Source organism: Amblyomma mixtum, chromosome 8, assembly GCF_055824585.1.
Source record: "Amblyomma mixtum isolate Tamu chromosome 8, ASM5582458v1, whole genome shotgun sequence".
Taxonomy (NCBI): Eukaryota; Metazoa; Arthropoda; class Arachnida; order Ixodida; family Ixodidae; genus Amblyomma; species Amblyomma mixtum.
Genome location: NC_143019.1, coordinates 33,011,435 through 33,027,156, shown reverse-complemented (window position 1 = coordinate 33,027,156; position 15,722 = coordinate 33,011,435). Strand labels below are relative to the sequence as shown.

The following is a 15,722-nucleotide window of genomic DNA, read 5'->3' as shown; positions in this document are numbered from 1 at the left end:
AAGAGCCACTATACAGTATTATATCGCAACTTGCAAGCAGGAACGGAGGTGTCATTGACAACACGACATATACACACGGGACACCGCAACGGCTTGGATAGTTGTGAAGCTGGTGGTGTAGTACGTTTGTTTCACGCCCACACAATAAGACACTGCCCACGTCCCAGAGCATCCAGGAAAACAGGAGCTACCTTGTTTAAGAAACTATGGAGGTAATTCACTACGCTATTATGAAAATTGAATTTAAAACCGGCATCGATTCTTCTCTCCTAAACTGCATCGCGCGGCTGCCTACGCTGACGGACAAGCTACTCTTCGTTGACAATGCGCATTCTAGACATTGCACTAAGACTTGCAAACAAGGAGTGAACAAGCAGAGATGGAGAGAAAAGCTGTAGGAGCAAAGCTTTGCTAAGCTACAGGCATGGCTGATTGCTTTGGGAAAGCCTTAACGAACAGCATGCCTGGTCTTGGACTTGCCTTCTTCGAAAAGCCTTGGGGCCAATCGCACATGCCGTCAAAAGTATAGGACGTGCGATTCGCGTTATATGTTTGTTTCTCTCATATACCAGGCCAGTTAAGGCTCTGGGGACCAGACACCGATGATGCCTTCACGTGCAATAAATGTCGAGCTATAAAGCATTCACAACCATTTTCACACAAGGAAACTTATGAGCGGGAAGATATGAGTAAGCGATGATCTGTGTTGGAGTACAGCGCCTAGAGTGGACCTACTCCTTCTTTCCCAAAGAACTGGCAACACTGATGGCCTGTTCGATGACGTTGGTGATCCTGGGCTCATCGGCACCGAGCTCCGGGAGCTTCGGTAGTTCCTGGCAGGCGCGGGACCCACGGGAGTAGGCGCCGCAAACTAGGCTGAGGGTCTCGCCGAAGATGCTCTCCATGCTACCGGCCATGAACTCCCTGCCGGCGTCCGTGTCACAATCGGCCAACGATTCTTCGACGCACTGCAGGGCTTCGTGGTAGGCACTAACAACACAAGCAGATATTTTTCGTTAGCACCACTCAGCAGCTCAACCTCTTAGAGGAATCCCTCCAAGAGCGCTAAAACTTCAAGGAGAAAAAGGTCAAAAGAATAGCGCATTATAGAATTTGACGATGATCCCTCACAATAGTTCACAGGGTACGGTCAGGGGCGCAACGCTGCATGCGTGCCGAGGTTTATTTTCATATGAGTGTGCACTTTTGGGTCCATATTATGGCAGTGTTAAGTCAACGCGACACTTCTCTATCCAAAACTTTTGCATTTAGCATTACTTTGAGCGAAGTTATATGGCTAAAAAAACTGTCAACTTTTAAATACTTCCGGATGGAAAAAAACCTCGCTCCAGTTGCCTTGCTAAGCGTCTACCAGAGTGACAGGGAGAACTTTATAGTTAACGCAGTCATTTCACTCCCTAAAAGACGCGGTTTCCATCCCGGCCGCGGCGGCAGAATTTCGATGGAGGTGAAATGCTAGAGGCCCGTGTACTGTGTGATGTCAGTGCACGTTAAAGAACCCCAGGTGGTCGAAATTTCCGGAGCCCTTCACTACAGCGTCTCTCATAGCCTGAGTAGCTTTGGGACGGTAAACCTCCATGAACCAACCAAAATAAATTATATACTTTCAACAGAGCTGAGGTACACACAGTTTTTTATTTAGTGATTTATAGAGCGTCTAAGGATCGGCCCACGGTGTAATTTTGCGTAGTGCTCAAACTCCACCGCAAAAGTGTTTTACGCTGTGTGAACGAAGCACGCAAAATTCCAGATGAGCGTCGTTAGTCCAGAGGAACAAAGATGTTTTATGGAGCATATTAAATTTAATTCAGAGACAACATTAGATCGGATGCTCAAAGAAGACGCATGAGGGGATAACTCCTCCATGAGTTCCGGACGTTCACCTCGCACGCGCATTTATTTTTATTTATTTATTCAAGGTAACTACAGCGCCTTGAGAGGCATTATTGTAGGGGGTAGGTACATTACCAGTAAAATTCAATACAGCAAAATAGAACAAAACCGAAAAAAGTTACAGAAGAATGTTAAGAAGTTCCAGTAAAGACAACAACATTCTGACTACATCCGAGACGCAGAATCAACACTGAGAACAGCATAATCAGATTATTGCATTGTCAATTGCGGCCTGCAAATTCTCACTCTCAAACACTTCATTAGGCAGTAGGTTCCAGTCCCTTATTGTGTTGGGAAAAAAGGAATATTTAAGTGTATTAATCCGGCAGTTATACCCTCTAATTTTCATGGTATTGTCCCTTCTACTCGTAACGTAGTGAGTCTGCCTTAAATAGACGCTTTTATTAATTCTTGTTTTGCCGCCGCGGTGGCTCAGTGGTTATGGTGCTCGGCTGCTGACCCGAAAGATGCGGGTTCGATCCCGGTCGCGGCGGTTGAATTTCTTTGGAGGAGAAATTCCAGAGGCCCGTGTACTGTGCGATGTCAGAGCACGTAAAAGAACCCCAGGTGGTCGAAATTTCCGGAGCCCTCCACTACGGCGTCTCTCATAGCCTTAGTCGCTTTGGGACGTTAAACCCTATAAACCAACCAACCTAATTCTTGTTTTATTCTTGTAAATGTCGTACATAAACTTTATTCTGAAAACTTTTCTTCGGTGGGATAATAACTTCCGACCGAGAGATTCTCGAAGTTCAGAACTTCTAACCTTAAAATTATAATTCCCAGTTACGAACCTTGCTGCCCGCTTCTGAACTCGCTCTAGCTTGTCTATTAAAATATTTGTGAACGGGTCCCAACATACGCATCCATATCCGAGAACTGGCCTGACATGCATAATGTACCATGTTTCTTTTAGGCACGGGGTTGTATGTTTAAAGTTTCTTTGAAAAAGGTTGAGAACGCGGGAAGCTTTGGCAGTTATCGCGTCGACGTGTGCGGTCCAATCCAACTTCGCTGTAAACGTGATACCGAGATACTTTACGCTGTCCACGTAGTAAGCGTGGAATGTTCTTTGTAGCAACAAGTATGAAAGCTATAAAGCGCCAACGACGTGCGTCAATGTCTATCCGTCTACAAGCGTACATATCCACACCTTAATCGTTACTTGTGCCTCTCTCTCTATTAATATTCTATCGATAAACAGTCGGGATGCAACCGCAGTGGGATTTGTTGCTCACCAGCACGAGTAGTGGATGACCTCCTTGACCGGAGCCTTGGTAGTGCCCCGTTGCAGCTTGTCGCTGAGCGATGACATGCAGCCGTGCAACTGGGTGCCGTGCGCGTTCAAGCATTTGACGCCGTTTTTGTACACTGGTCATGGTTAGGAACGAAGAGAAATAGAAAAAAAAAACATTACAGCAGGAACTGAAAGGCTCCGTACTACACCTTCAATCATCATCTGACGTTAATGATTGGCTGCAATAAGTATATTTAAGCAGTGAGTGGGGGAACCGATAGTTCGTCCTTTTGGGACCATGTATATACGACAATTTTTGATTTGCTGTTCTGTTTCTTTCCTGTTCTTACCGCCTTCTCCCAAGTGACGCCACGACCCACTCGATCTTCGTGCTTTCGTGGCGGCAGATAAGAATAGAACGGTACGATATTAACCGGAAGTGCTATTGGTTTGTTCATATTCTTCGCGAAAGCTCTTGAATGCGATACCAGCAAAAATGAGCGCGAAGTAGGACTGCCAACTCGCTGATAGTTTACTCCAAAAGAAGCACACGTTATTGCTACATTTCAACTCACGAGAAAATTGCATCATGCCGGACACAATTCACCGCACAACACGTATGTGCCTTCACAATCAATCAATCAATCAATCAATCAATCAATCAATCAATCAATCAATCAATCAATCAATCAATCAATCAATCAATCATTCATTCATTCATTCAATCAATCAATTACGGAGACAGCCAGTAAATCAATCAATCAATTTTATATGTGCAGGAACACGTTATCGCCTCACATCGCTCTCTAACTCGTACACGTCTGTCAGTGACGGTATGCCCCTAAAAATGGATGGGTTCAAATGAATTAACGTTGTGACTGCACATAACGCGTCTAAGTACTTTAATATTGAAAGAAGTTGGACGGTACTGCAGCCGGAATTTTTTTAACAAATTTTGTATAAGTGGAACTATCGGGATTGTCACGGGTCCCTCTTTTCACGGGTCCTCCTTTTCTCACGATATCAAATGCTCGCGAAGCTGTAAATGTTTCTACGTTCCCAACCCGATGAGACATCGTTATGCGCTTAATCTTCAAGTCGCTCGTTTTTGCACTTCTTTTTAATTATTCCACGAGACTTCTACTTGCAGCCGTGGCGCCACTTGTGATTCGGTAGGTCTGCCGACGCTGAGCGGCAGTCCTTCATCTGCTCGTTATTTGAAATTATATTGAGCTCTGATTTCTCTGTACCGTATATGCGGCTCCTGAAGGTAAATAACGAACAGTCACTACGAAACCTACACAAACACACACATTAGGCAAAAAGGACGCATGTCTTGATTGGCAGAAGCAAAGAACAAGTCTACCTTCGTTACTGATTGCCCGTTCTAACCTGTGCGTATCCAGGCGTAGTATGTAGCTTACATGTTCACGATAACATAGTCTAGCGGCTCTGTAAGCTTATACACGGAGTTCCAATGGTTTGTAGGGCCCTTTTAATCCCAAGGCCCAGGAATGTGAAGAGGCAGACACATTTTTTGCCTCGCTACGTTCCTGCTTAACGCCCTGAGTACTCGGTGTTTGGGGGCTTCTAAGGGTGTTCAAGCTTGAAGTGCCAAGTAGACTAGCCTGCGTCCAAGCTGTGGAAGGGTACGCAGTTGTAGCTGTATTGGCGGTTTTCACGCCCTCCAAAGGGCGTCCCAAATGATGGTGGCGGCGCTACGGAGAACTTCCGGTGCCAGCCTATGCGACATCACTTTTTTTTTATTGCGAAAGGAATACTGCTCACAGTTTGAGACCTTCAGCGTAGCGCGGCGGTGGACACGTTTGACCTTTAGCGTGACCTTAGACGTGACGTCATACTAGATGCGAAAAACCAGGGCCCCAGCTCGGCTCGTCAGTGTAGAGCGGCGGTAGACACGGCGGGCCTCTCGCTTCTCCGTCTCAGTGACGTCATACCAGTTGTATAAACAGAGCTCCAGCTCGTGCCGTCGGCGCAGAGCGGCGGTAGACACGGCGGATGCGGGCTGAAGAAACGGATGAAGTTGCTTTCGCAATTTCCGGGCTTAACCAAGCTGAGCCTCTGCTAATTTTTTTTTAATTTATGGGGAATTCCCGAATATTTTATGACGGAAGCAACCTTGGGAGAGTCAAACAATCCCTTTTCCTGAGGGTGTATAGAAACAAACGAGAAACGAAGAAGAAATGCGTTCTCGGCCTGAAGGTGATAGGCGTATGATCGATGCGTAATGCGGATATAATTTAAAATTAATGACATCGACGGTTAATAATTTTGTACTCTGGGAGGATGACCCAATTATGAGATGAGGCGAATAATGCCCAGAGATTGTGAATTTACTGTGGTGATCTGAACAAAAAAAGGTAGAAATTTTTTGGCAGTCACCGTCGCTTGGGTTTTAGCAACTAAATTTACGCCCTTTGCGGCTTTTCATGCTCACAAATTTTATTACCCATCTGCTGCACCAAATCAGCATGAATTTTTAATCGTCCGCATAGGTGGAAAGCCAGACCAATGAGCTCGACTTTTACCGCGTGTCGTCTTGCTCCCTCAGTTTGTTGGTACGTAATTGTTGTAATTATTGTAAGGCCGCTATAATAAAATTATTTTCGTTCAATTCTATTCGATTCTTCTGATCCGGCCCTTTGTCTGACTGACTCCAAAGACAGCGAATGCATACGGCAATTGGAGGGAAAAGAAAATCGGAATCATACAGAGTTCCAAGGATATGTTTACGTCAACCATCTTCTTGGACACGAAAGCAAGATGTCATCATAACGCAATCCCTAATAAGGCCTGCAATTGCAGAGACCCTCAAGCGCAGAATTCTTCGCTCTGGAAACATGCATGTTAGTAATGCTACTCGGCGGTGTTTTTTCCAGGCATATATATTTTAGAAATATAAGCATGGTGTCTGATAGTAACTCTGCTGTCACAGTCCTGAAGGCATTTCACTGCAGTTTGAAAACCTTGTGTTAAAATGCTCCCTCTCCATTGCTGGCCGCAGAAAAATTAAGCAATGGCAGTCAGCCGCAATTCCATCTCGTCAGCTTGCATACATTCGTGTAACGGCAATCCGAAGAAATATTTTAGAGCTAAGCTCAGACAATAACGTCTGAATGTGCCGGCGAACTACTAAAACAACAGAGAAAGCAACGAGTTTCAGCGTGCATGGGTGATTCTTAGACAATAGCCCTGTCACGCGGGACATCTCAGAGGCGTTTCCAGCAAAAGTGGCTTCCCCCCCCCCTCCCCCCCACCCCTTCCCGAAAAAAGCAAAACCTTAAAGGGCCACTGACCAGGGTCCGGACATTTTTGAAAAACAAGCCCACTGCATAGATGAGGCATCGAAGATAACCTCTGCAAAATACTAGAGCCATGCGCGCCCCGAAAAGCTGCGAAAATTCAAATCAAAGCCCGTTCGTTCTTTCCTTCCTTCAAAAACGGGCCCGGCCCACTACTCTGCACCCCGCTGACGTCAAGGGGGGCTACTTTCGCTAAAGGCACTCCATTGGTGCATCGTTCTGACTGACGGGAGAATGTTGGGCGTAGCCTTGGCGTCGCGTCGTCTGCACAACGCTTTCCGCAGCGCCTTCTGTTCTGGCTCATGCCTACAAACCCGCATGAAGGAACAAAAAAAAAAAAAAACTGCGGAGGGAGCGTGCGGCGACAGCCTTGAACCCTAGCCATAAAAAGTAAAAAAACAGTAAAACTGAGGGAGTTGGCTCGCCCCCCCCCCCCCCCCCCCCCCCCGCCGTGATCCCGTCACGAGACGCTCTGCGTGCGCGCTCCCTTCTCAGTTTCTTTTCTTCTATGCGAGCCCCCCAAAACAAGGTTTTAATTAGTAGTGCAGCAGAGCCTTTCCCTCGCTCGCCCACTTTACCGCTCCGCACACATACCGCTTATCTTTCGTGCATCTTGCGTACGCCTTGACTCCAATGAATGACATATGCTTTGGAGCGGAGAAAAGACACAAACACACAGAACACAAACACGCATGGAGAAAAGCAAACGGGCGGTTGCCGGGTCCGCGCTTCGCCGTGTGTTTCGAACACAACCGACTTCCGCCCCTCCGCTCGTGAAACGGTGGGGAGGCCTAAAAGAAAATGAAAAGGTGGCTCGTTAACTGGGAATGACAAACAGATGTATGAAAGGATGCGTTCGCTAACAAGTCTAGGTGGTCGAGCCGATCGCGCCTCTCGATCGTTCAGTGTGCGGAGAAAATGCAAAAACCAAGAAAAGAATTCTATTGAAGGCGGGGCCATGACGTCGCCCTGTGACGCACTCCACAGACACCACGCCTCCGGCTTACACCGGAGAACGAAGGGGTGATTTTGCCTTGCCGAGCCTACTCGACGAGGAGCGGGAGAGAAAAATTTCGAGGAGGGAATGGAAGGAGAGGAGGCTCGCTCAAAGTGAGGTAGAGAGTGTCTGCTGGCCGCGGGTGGGCAGGGGGCCTTTAAAGCTGCAGCGACGCAGCTATACGGTACAGCCGAAAAGTGAAACAGTCGTTGAGCTTTAGCACCCGTTGCTGTGCGTAAGGTGGCCAAAGTTAGAGCCTGAAAATTAAACTAGTGTATTTTATGCATTTCTTGAGGTTCCAAGTTAATTTCATTTTACTTCGTTCATAAAAGAGCTACCGACAGCTACACACAATAGCAGCAGCAAGCTTTGTTTAATGTTGCCTTAGCCGCCATAGTAAGTCGGTGGTGCAGCTACATTTTAACTACTTCGAATTAAGAGCAAGAAATCACGTCCAGAAATCAAATCAGACGTTCTTTTCATGTTTATTAGATCTTACAAGCATAGTTAGCCGGTTATCTTTGTTTTTTTAGCTTTTATTTACTTTTACTAAGCTTCTACTTTTCTACTCAGGATGGCGCTGCGATAGCAAGTACTAGCAAAACGCTCCTTTGCACTCCTAAGTACTGGACGGACGCATTCGCCACAAAGGCCTTAGCGGCAAAAGCGCACACTTATGCCAGCTATGTGTAGGCTTTTCAGTATATTTACCTGATTCTCAAAGGCATTTGGTGTCCCGTGTTACAGGGGTATTAGAGTAGATCGCGGCGTCTCCGCGGCGTGGCGTCGATTTCGTGAAAATCGCCAATGCTTACGTTTGTTCTGGTCTGTCCCTTCGGTGCATGTGGCTTCGTAGCTCTCTTCCATGGATTTGATGGCCAGCTGTGCAGCCACACGCGGCAGTCCCTCGAGGCAGTCTTCAACGAACTTGAGCGTGCATGCGATCTGCTTGTTGTCCAATCTGCGGAAAACCCAATAACAACCTCGTTACTGGACAAGCCACTGATGAAAATCGGTCGCTCATTTGCGCATGGCTGATTCAACTGGTTCTAAAGTGATTCCTTCAGATATTCGATGAAATGCACATTTATTCATTATGGCTGCCATGATTTATTGTCTGTTCACGTGAGGCTAATTTACAAGTTGCTTGACTGAATATGCTCTCAATCAATGTGCGCTCAGTCAGTAAGCGTGTAAGTTGCTGATTGAGCGCAGGATTGGGCATGACATGGAGGGTTTCATGCCTCAGATACATGCCTGCTATGTGCTTATATTGCCGTTACGGCAGCAAACAAATATAAAATAAATTAAACTGCCTCGCTTAAAAGCTGTAAAAGATTCCGCTATTGCGAATTCGGCGGCAAATTTGGTTCGAAACCGATGCGAAGTAACTGAATGCAATATGCTGACGCCGATGAGAAAAAAAAATCGGCGAGGATGCATAGAAAATAAAGCTTAACTAAAATAACCTGCCTTATCAGCAATGCGTATTGAAAGCTAAATGTAGGCTTAAGCTTTTCTTTATGCGTGAATCAAGAAAACACTGAACCAATTTGTTTTGAAGAAAAAAAAGGATGTATGTAATCTTACAGTTTCAGTACGCAGATAGGCTAGTGGTGCAGGTCTTTTCTGGCAACACTAGCCAACAAACTTTTAGATATGAAGCTTGTTAAACATAAAAACACCTTAAACGGATTAGCATTGTATTTAGGTAACAAGGTTAAACGGTAAAGGGCGTCTATGGGCAGGTGCCATTACGACATGCCTATAGAAATCTCGCAGTTTTTAATAATCATTGCTTGATTCAGCCGTGATTCATTGATGGTTTCAACGATGGAGCTTAAAAACCCTTGCCGTTTCCTGGTGCAGTGGTCATTTTGTTCTCCTATAAATGACAGTGAAGGATACAGGATCAAATCGGCTAGCTGAGATCATGCACCATTTAGTTCAGCCTCCTTGCAAACCTAAACTATGTTAGAGCATTTGGCTTACAGCACGATAAGAGTAAAGGGATCATCTTCAAATGACATCAGCTTATACTTGTCATCAGCATGCACATGAACACAGAAAAATATGTCACACTGAAATAAATAGCTCTAAGAATATCAGCTTGGCCTGACCAGTAGAACGTCAAATGTTGGTGTCGTGAGAAGGTGCTTTAGGAGACAGGCACAAATCACCGGATTACACAAATCTGCAAACACTTACGCGCAGGCGTCCTTGAACTTGTCGCCCCCTTCGTGGAGGTAAGTACGGGTTACGAATGGCACATAGTCCGAGCCACAGGCCCGAAGCTGGTCTATTTTACATCCAGGCTTCAGCTGAGCCTGAGAACTTCCTGCAAAGAAAGAGCGTGTACGATGTATACATTAGGATAGGCTAAAAAAAGAAAGAGAAATAACAGTACCGAGCTTGCGCGGCAGAGTGCACAATAGGAACATGGTTTTTAAGGCGAAAGCCTTTAATGCTTCATACTGTCGTGACCAAGGAATGTTAGCAAGTGTGTCCGCGTTTCGGCGTCACTATTTAAAAAAAAAAAACTGTGTCGAGGCTGGGAATCGAACCAGGGCCTTTGGCATTTGATGTAGAGTCGCTACCACTCGCCACGGAGGCTCAGGGTTCGAGCATGAATAAAAGCGCATCTAGTGAATGCATGTGTTTAATAAATAAAATAACAGAAAAAAAAATAAAAATAAAAAAAAACAAAAATCAGGGAAATGTATAAAATATGAAAAATAACAAAATAGAAAAAACAGTGCGCCAGGAAACGCTTTCACCTCACAGCAGTTTAGAGAGCCGAAGTGCCCCCTGAATTTTTATCTCTTTTATTGAACGGAGCATAGTATTTAATTTTTCGTTGTAATTTTCAAATTCACAGATCGTGCACACGGCACTGTGACCAACAGCATGTGATCCACAATCACAGAAAGCATGAACAAATATTTCTTTGCTATTACTGGACTGGCGAAGCGTGCGGTTGCTGTGTGATCTTCATACCAGTGAATCAACACTGTCAATCACGACACCATTTAATGTTCGATCTCAGCATAACGACTCCTGCAGTCTCTATTCCGGCACCTTCAATTATATTTGAAATGCAACATAACCGTACCTTCATTTTGCGAGCCTCAGTCTTTTATAAATTGTAGTTAAACATTTTCATGCAAACAAGTGGTTTTTTTCTGGGTGGTCTTTAAACTAATTATACATGCATGTTCTTTTATGCTGTGACTGTCAGAGCGCATCATGAAATAATTACAAGATGGCAATTCCCGGCATTTTAACCTTTGCTTGGAAGGATCGTTTACCCAGTCTTTAGACTTTGCAGACAGCCCACAAAAAAAGGCACTAATGACCTGGACGTAGTGAAGTACAGGTGTGAGCTATGTTAAAGAAAACATGAGTGCCCGATAAATATCACTGTGGTTTTATATCAAACTTGGGCTGCCACCAAAGATATCAGCGTGTACACGAAAAGTAATCGTAGAGAAAGTACCCTCGGTAAGGATATGATAATAAAAATTCAACTTTCTGATTCGTTTGAGTTTCATGCACATATATGTTGAAAAATTTTCGCTCGTTGATTTATTTTTTGGAAGCACATAGTAAGAGTTACAGAAGACCGTAGGTGTTACCTGCTACAAGGCATTTTCCTAGCCTCATTTGGCGTGTATGGGTGTTTTGCAAACAATGCAAGCGTAAACAAACTTGGTAAAGTGGCACTTGTTACGCTGTAGCGAAAGACTCCCGTCCTGCTGAAAATCCGGTGCCGCCATTGTTGTGAGCTAAAAATTCAGATTTATCCAGCGGTGACTACGTCTCACATATGAAGAGGCGGATCTTAAAGGTGATTAAAAAATTATAAAACTGTTGGTTGGAAGGGCGCAGAACGACTTTGACGTCGTTAGGACGTGTTAGTATGTAAACCGAACGGAATTCGCTGAAAACAAAATTGCGGGAATAAGTCTAGAATCGAGCCCCTGACCATTGGGTTGAAAATCACACACGCAACCACTGGGCCATGGTGGTTTTTTTTTTCTCATGGTATTTATTCTACATGGTTATGTACAGAAAGGATATATATACACATATATGTGTGTGTGTGTGTGTGTGTGTGTGTGTGTGTGTGTGTGTGTGTGTGTGTGTGTGTGTGTGTGTGTGTGTGTGTGTGTGTGTGTATTAACACAAAAAAACTATTTGCAGAGTGCCTAGGTAGGCGCTAAGTGGCGCAAACTTGATAGAAAACTTAACAGAACTAAAAGGCCGGCAAGGATATACAGCGCATCAGGAGAGGAAACCAATCTGGCAAAAAGTCCAATCCTTCGTAAATGTCCATTACCTGCAGCAACATTCGGCTGAAATGAAATCTGGGCGAAACAACAGGTCCAACGTTGCGGTCTTGCATGCGCGTTTTCCAAAGGCTATGAAGTTCAGTCAGAAGAATCATATCATAGGGTTTCGAGTCAGGTTGGGAAAAAAAAACAAAGTAGCGCACACTGTAGAAATTTAGGAGAAAGTATTTCTGTAGCGTCCTCTGCAGCATATTCCAGAACAAAATCGCCTCTTTACAGTCTATAAAACAATATTCCTATGTTTCAGGTACATTGCACAAGCGGCAGTTTGCAGAAGACACAAAAATGTTTTTCCTACCGAGCCGTGTGTTGACAGGTACAGTTTCGGTGCGTAATTTATAGAAAAATGTTTTGGTGCAAGGAGAAATGTTCGCACGGTTCGTTCAGGTCGGAGCTTTTAATGTATGCCGTGCGGTTTTATGAATATCAAAGATGAAATAGTGCCCGCGTCTGCGTTGGCAAGAACCGCTGGCGGCACCCACCAAGGCTGTCTCGTCGTACCCTTGAAGGCGGAAATTAGGTGTCCCCTAAATTTTTTAAAACTGTTTTGAAATGAACAGCTGCTTCACAAAAACAACTAGAAATAATAAAGCCGCTAAACAGGTGCTAGATCAAGATCGCAGTCTCGGTACTGCCCTCATACATGGTGACCCAAAATTAGGATCTACCTGTCTCAATGGTTTTGGCGCTCGGCTGCTGATCCGAAAGACGCGGGTTCAATCCCGGCCGCGATAGTCTAATTTCGATGGAGGCGAAATTCTAGAGGCTCGTGTACTGTGCGATGTCATTGCACGTTAAAGAACCCCAGGTGGTTGAAATTTTCGGCGCCCTTCACTACGGCGTCTCTAATAGCCTTAGTCGCTTTGGAACTTGGAACACCCATAAGCCAAATCAAAGCAGATTTTTTTTTAATTGTGCGCTTAGAGGTTACGCAAAATCCACCTTTGCACACCAGTTGTGTGGCTCAGGGGGCCTGGGAACAAAATGAGATTACAATTGACCCCGTCTAGCAACTAATTAACTAAAAATCGAATACTCAGCTCTTTAGTAACTGCAGGTAGCGGGTATGTTTATACTGTAAAACAGGCAGTCGTATTCCAATACAATTCCTTTTTGTAAAATTCTCTCAGCATGCGTGTGTTCCGAAACATTCGCTTCCAAGCCTTCAGCTTCAGCTTCAGCTGTGCCGCAGTTGGGCATGCAGGCTATGACGATCGGTGCTCAATTTCTCTCGGTTTGACGCCGCGTTTCCTTTGCCGAAGGCGTAGAGCGACCCGTGACGCTCGTCACAATTTCCCTCTCATTTCTGGTTATTTAAATGAACAAACACCCGATGCAACAGCTGCGTCCCCCTAGGAAGGAGTCTGGCGCCGACTGCCTACGTCTTTCATGAGTAATTAAGGAAAACCAATGAAACCCTTGGGGGGGGGGGGGGGATATATCGGAGCATGCGTGTTTTAAGAGAATTCTACCAAATAGAGTTGTTATAAAAATGCAACCCCATCTAAGGTTTCAATATAAACATTGACGCTCAGCCACAGTAGCTAAACTACATTTTTTCGGTAATTAGTCGCCTAACAGTGCAAAATTATCGGCTCATTTTGTGTCCCTCTGGCCGCGTACAGATATAATAAATCTGTAAAGCTCAACCTTGCTTACATTGTATGTTAAGACGAGAGGTACGCGAGAGCAATTTGGAAACAGTTAATGAGAAATTTGTAAGTAATTTAAGAAGCTTCTTTTAAATAACCAAGAGCTATTTTCGGCTGCCAAGTTGGTATACCGTCGAAGCGACGAAAAAAAGAATATTGCAGGCAGTTGATCTCCATTTATGTCTATTTTTTCTTGAAATAGGTTTCAGATAAGTTTTGTAGACTACGCGCTTCTCCCAGAATAGTTTCGCTTTCATCGTTCTTAGCTGATGACTCCAGGCAAGGGAATCTAGCCGAATCTTTTCCGGCCGCGGCGGTTGAATTTCTTTGGAGGAGAAATTCTAGAGGCCCGTGTACTGTGCGATGTCAGTGCACGTTAAAGAACCCCAGGTGGTCGAAATTTCCGGAGCCCTCCACTACGGCGTCTCTCATAGCCTTAATCGCTTTGGGACGTTAAACCCCATAAACCAAACCAAACCAAACCATTTTTTTTCTGCAATGGCCTTGTGCCAAATAAAAAAGCAGCGACTTGTTCATTCTCCGTAACTACCTAGTCGCTGCGGTATTATGTAAAAATAACAAGCAGCTTGCTGCCAACAACTATTTAGTCGGCTTGCAGAACCAGACAAAGCTGACACATTATGCGTCCTAAAACAACGGCGGCTGAGGATTAGAGATCATTTGCATACATCCACTACTTTCGAAGCCGCCGGATGAAGAGTCGGAACAAAGGACACAAAACAAAGACGGGGCCACTGTATTCACTCACCAAGCAAAGATGCCGTTGCCAGGAGAAGAACACCCACCGCGCTGTGAGAAGCCATTGTCGCTTTGCCCGTCTCTGCTGCCGTATCCCGCGTCCAGTGAGCGCCGATCCGGAACAGCGATTCATTTTAATACCTCGCCGCGAGACAAGGAAAAAGGAAAGCGGTTCTTTTCTTCCTGCCGTCTCCCGCGCGGCGAGAGCAAAAAAAAAAACACAAAATCTAGAAGAAGCATAAACACGTAGAGCGAGCCAACGACAACGGTGCAGAGAAAGACACGATGACGATATAGGAGAGAAAGTGAGAGGGTATGGACTTCTGTATGCCTGGGGGCTCGGTGTTGCTCATAGAGGCGGCGGCGGCGGTGGTGGTTCACCTTGACCATTCGTAGTCGTTTATTGCGCTTGTCGTCGTCGTCTTCGTCTGGGCACCCTCGTTCCTTGTCGATTCTACGCGAACGCTCTCGGTGAGCACGCGGGCTTGTCGGCTGGGAAAAAAAATAAATAGAAAAAGGAATACATTAGACGAGAGCGCCGCGGTTGCACGAAGGAGAGTTCTCGCAATGTCTCCGGCGGCTGAAGGTAGGCGAGAGAGTGTGCAGGCATTGGTGGGCTGTAGCTGTGGTGGAAATTGCGTGAATGTACCTGACGAGGGAGGGGCAGGAGGAGGAGGGGGGGCTGTCTAGGAAAGGTTTTCCTTCCGCCCGTGTTAGATGCTGGGAAAGAGGAAATGTGCGATATCCACGGTCTCCTGGACGGCGCAGGTCTTGTGTAACGACCGGTATCAGCGATTCCAGGGCGCCAGTTTGTGAAAGATGGTTCTGGATGAAAGAAGGACGTGTGGTGCCCGTTGAGCCAACTGATAGCCTGGGAGAGAGGTTACAGAGAGCTGTGTCATCTCCGAGTAATGAAGATAACCCTTTCTCTGCCCTACGGCTCCGCGTAAGCTGCGTTAAGACGCGACCTCCTCGAAATGTTTCTCTGCCCTACGGCTTCGCGTAAGCTGCGCGTAAGACGCGACCTCCTCGAGAATGCCTTCAGATCGATCATGCGTGGAGGTCTTGAACACGATTCTGCGAATTAAATAACCTCCTCATGGCGTGCGTCATAAGCACGTGAGTGTTAAAGATTCAATGCGTCGTGTAGCGTTAAGGTGTAAAGGCGCGTTGGGCGAGGTCGCAAGTTTTCGTAGCTGACGTACAGGTTCGCCTTCTTAATGATGTGCCCGAGGGTGTTCTGTCTGGACCAACGAACGTTATCAACGCCCTTGTCCTTTAACAAGCAGAATAAATCGGCATATAAGGTGCCCGGAAACAAGTCGTTTAATATATGTGATTTCTTCCAAGGGCATGGGATGTGCCTCTTTGCGTGAAAATTTGTATTCTATCACACGTAGCTGCCCAATTTTGTTTGTGGCAAGCGCATTCCGTTCCTCTAGCTAATTTTTAACCTTTGCTAGACTGTATTGGCTTCCTAAGCATGCT

At 45.6% G+C, this 15,722-nt stretch overlaps 1 protein-coding gene across 1 annotated transcript; it reads right to left on the bottom strand.

The window, feature by feature from the left end:
• Window positions 1-488: 488 nt before the first annotated feature.
• LOC149331939 (uncharacterized) lies at window positions 489-14,402 on the bottom strand. The gene is made up of 5 exons (XM_089556950.1): window positions 14,245-14,402; window positions 9,680-9,809; window positions 8,287-8,432; window positions 3,153-3,285; window positions 489-990 (listed from the first exon to the last, which is right to left on the bottom strand). The coding sequence occupies exons 1-5, from the start codon at window positions 14,297-14,299 to the stop codon at window positions 732-734; spliced, it is 723 nt and encodes a 240-aa protein (XP_089413076.1). The 5' UTR covers window positions 14,300-14,402; the 3' UTR covers window positions 489-731.
• Between the last annotated feature and the right edge of the window lie 1,320 nt (window positions 14,403-15,722).

Excerpts from the sequence above, each read along its gene's own strand:
- LOC149331939 (XM_089556950.1), bottom strand. The coding sequence starts at position 14,299 with ATGGCTTCTCACAGCGCGGTGGGTGTTCTTCTCCTGGCAACGGCATCT. Across the intron at positions 8,433-9,679 it reads AAGTTCAAGGACGCCTGCGC|ATTGGACAACAAGCAGATCG; the intron begins GTAAGTGTTTGC and ends GGTTTTCCGCAG. Across the intron at positions 991-3,152 it reads GTCATCCACTACTCGTGCTG|TGCCTACCACGAAGCCCTGC; the intron begins GTGAGCAACAAA and ends TTGTGTTGTTAG.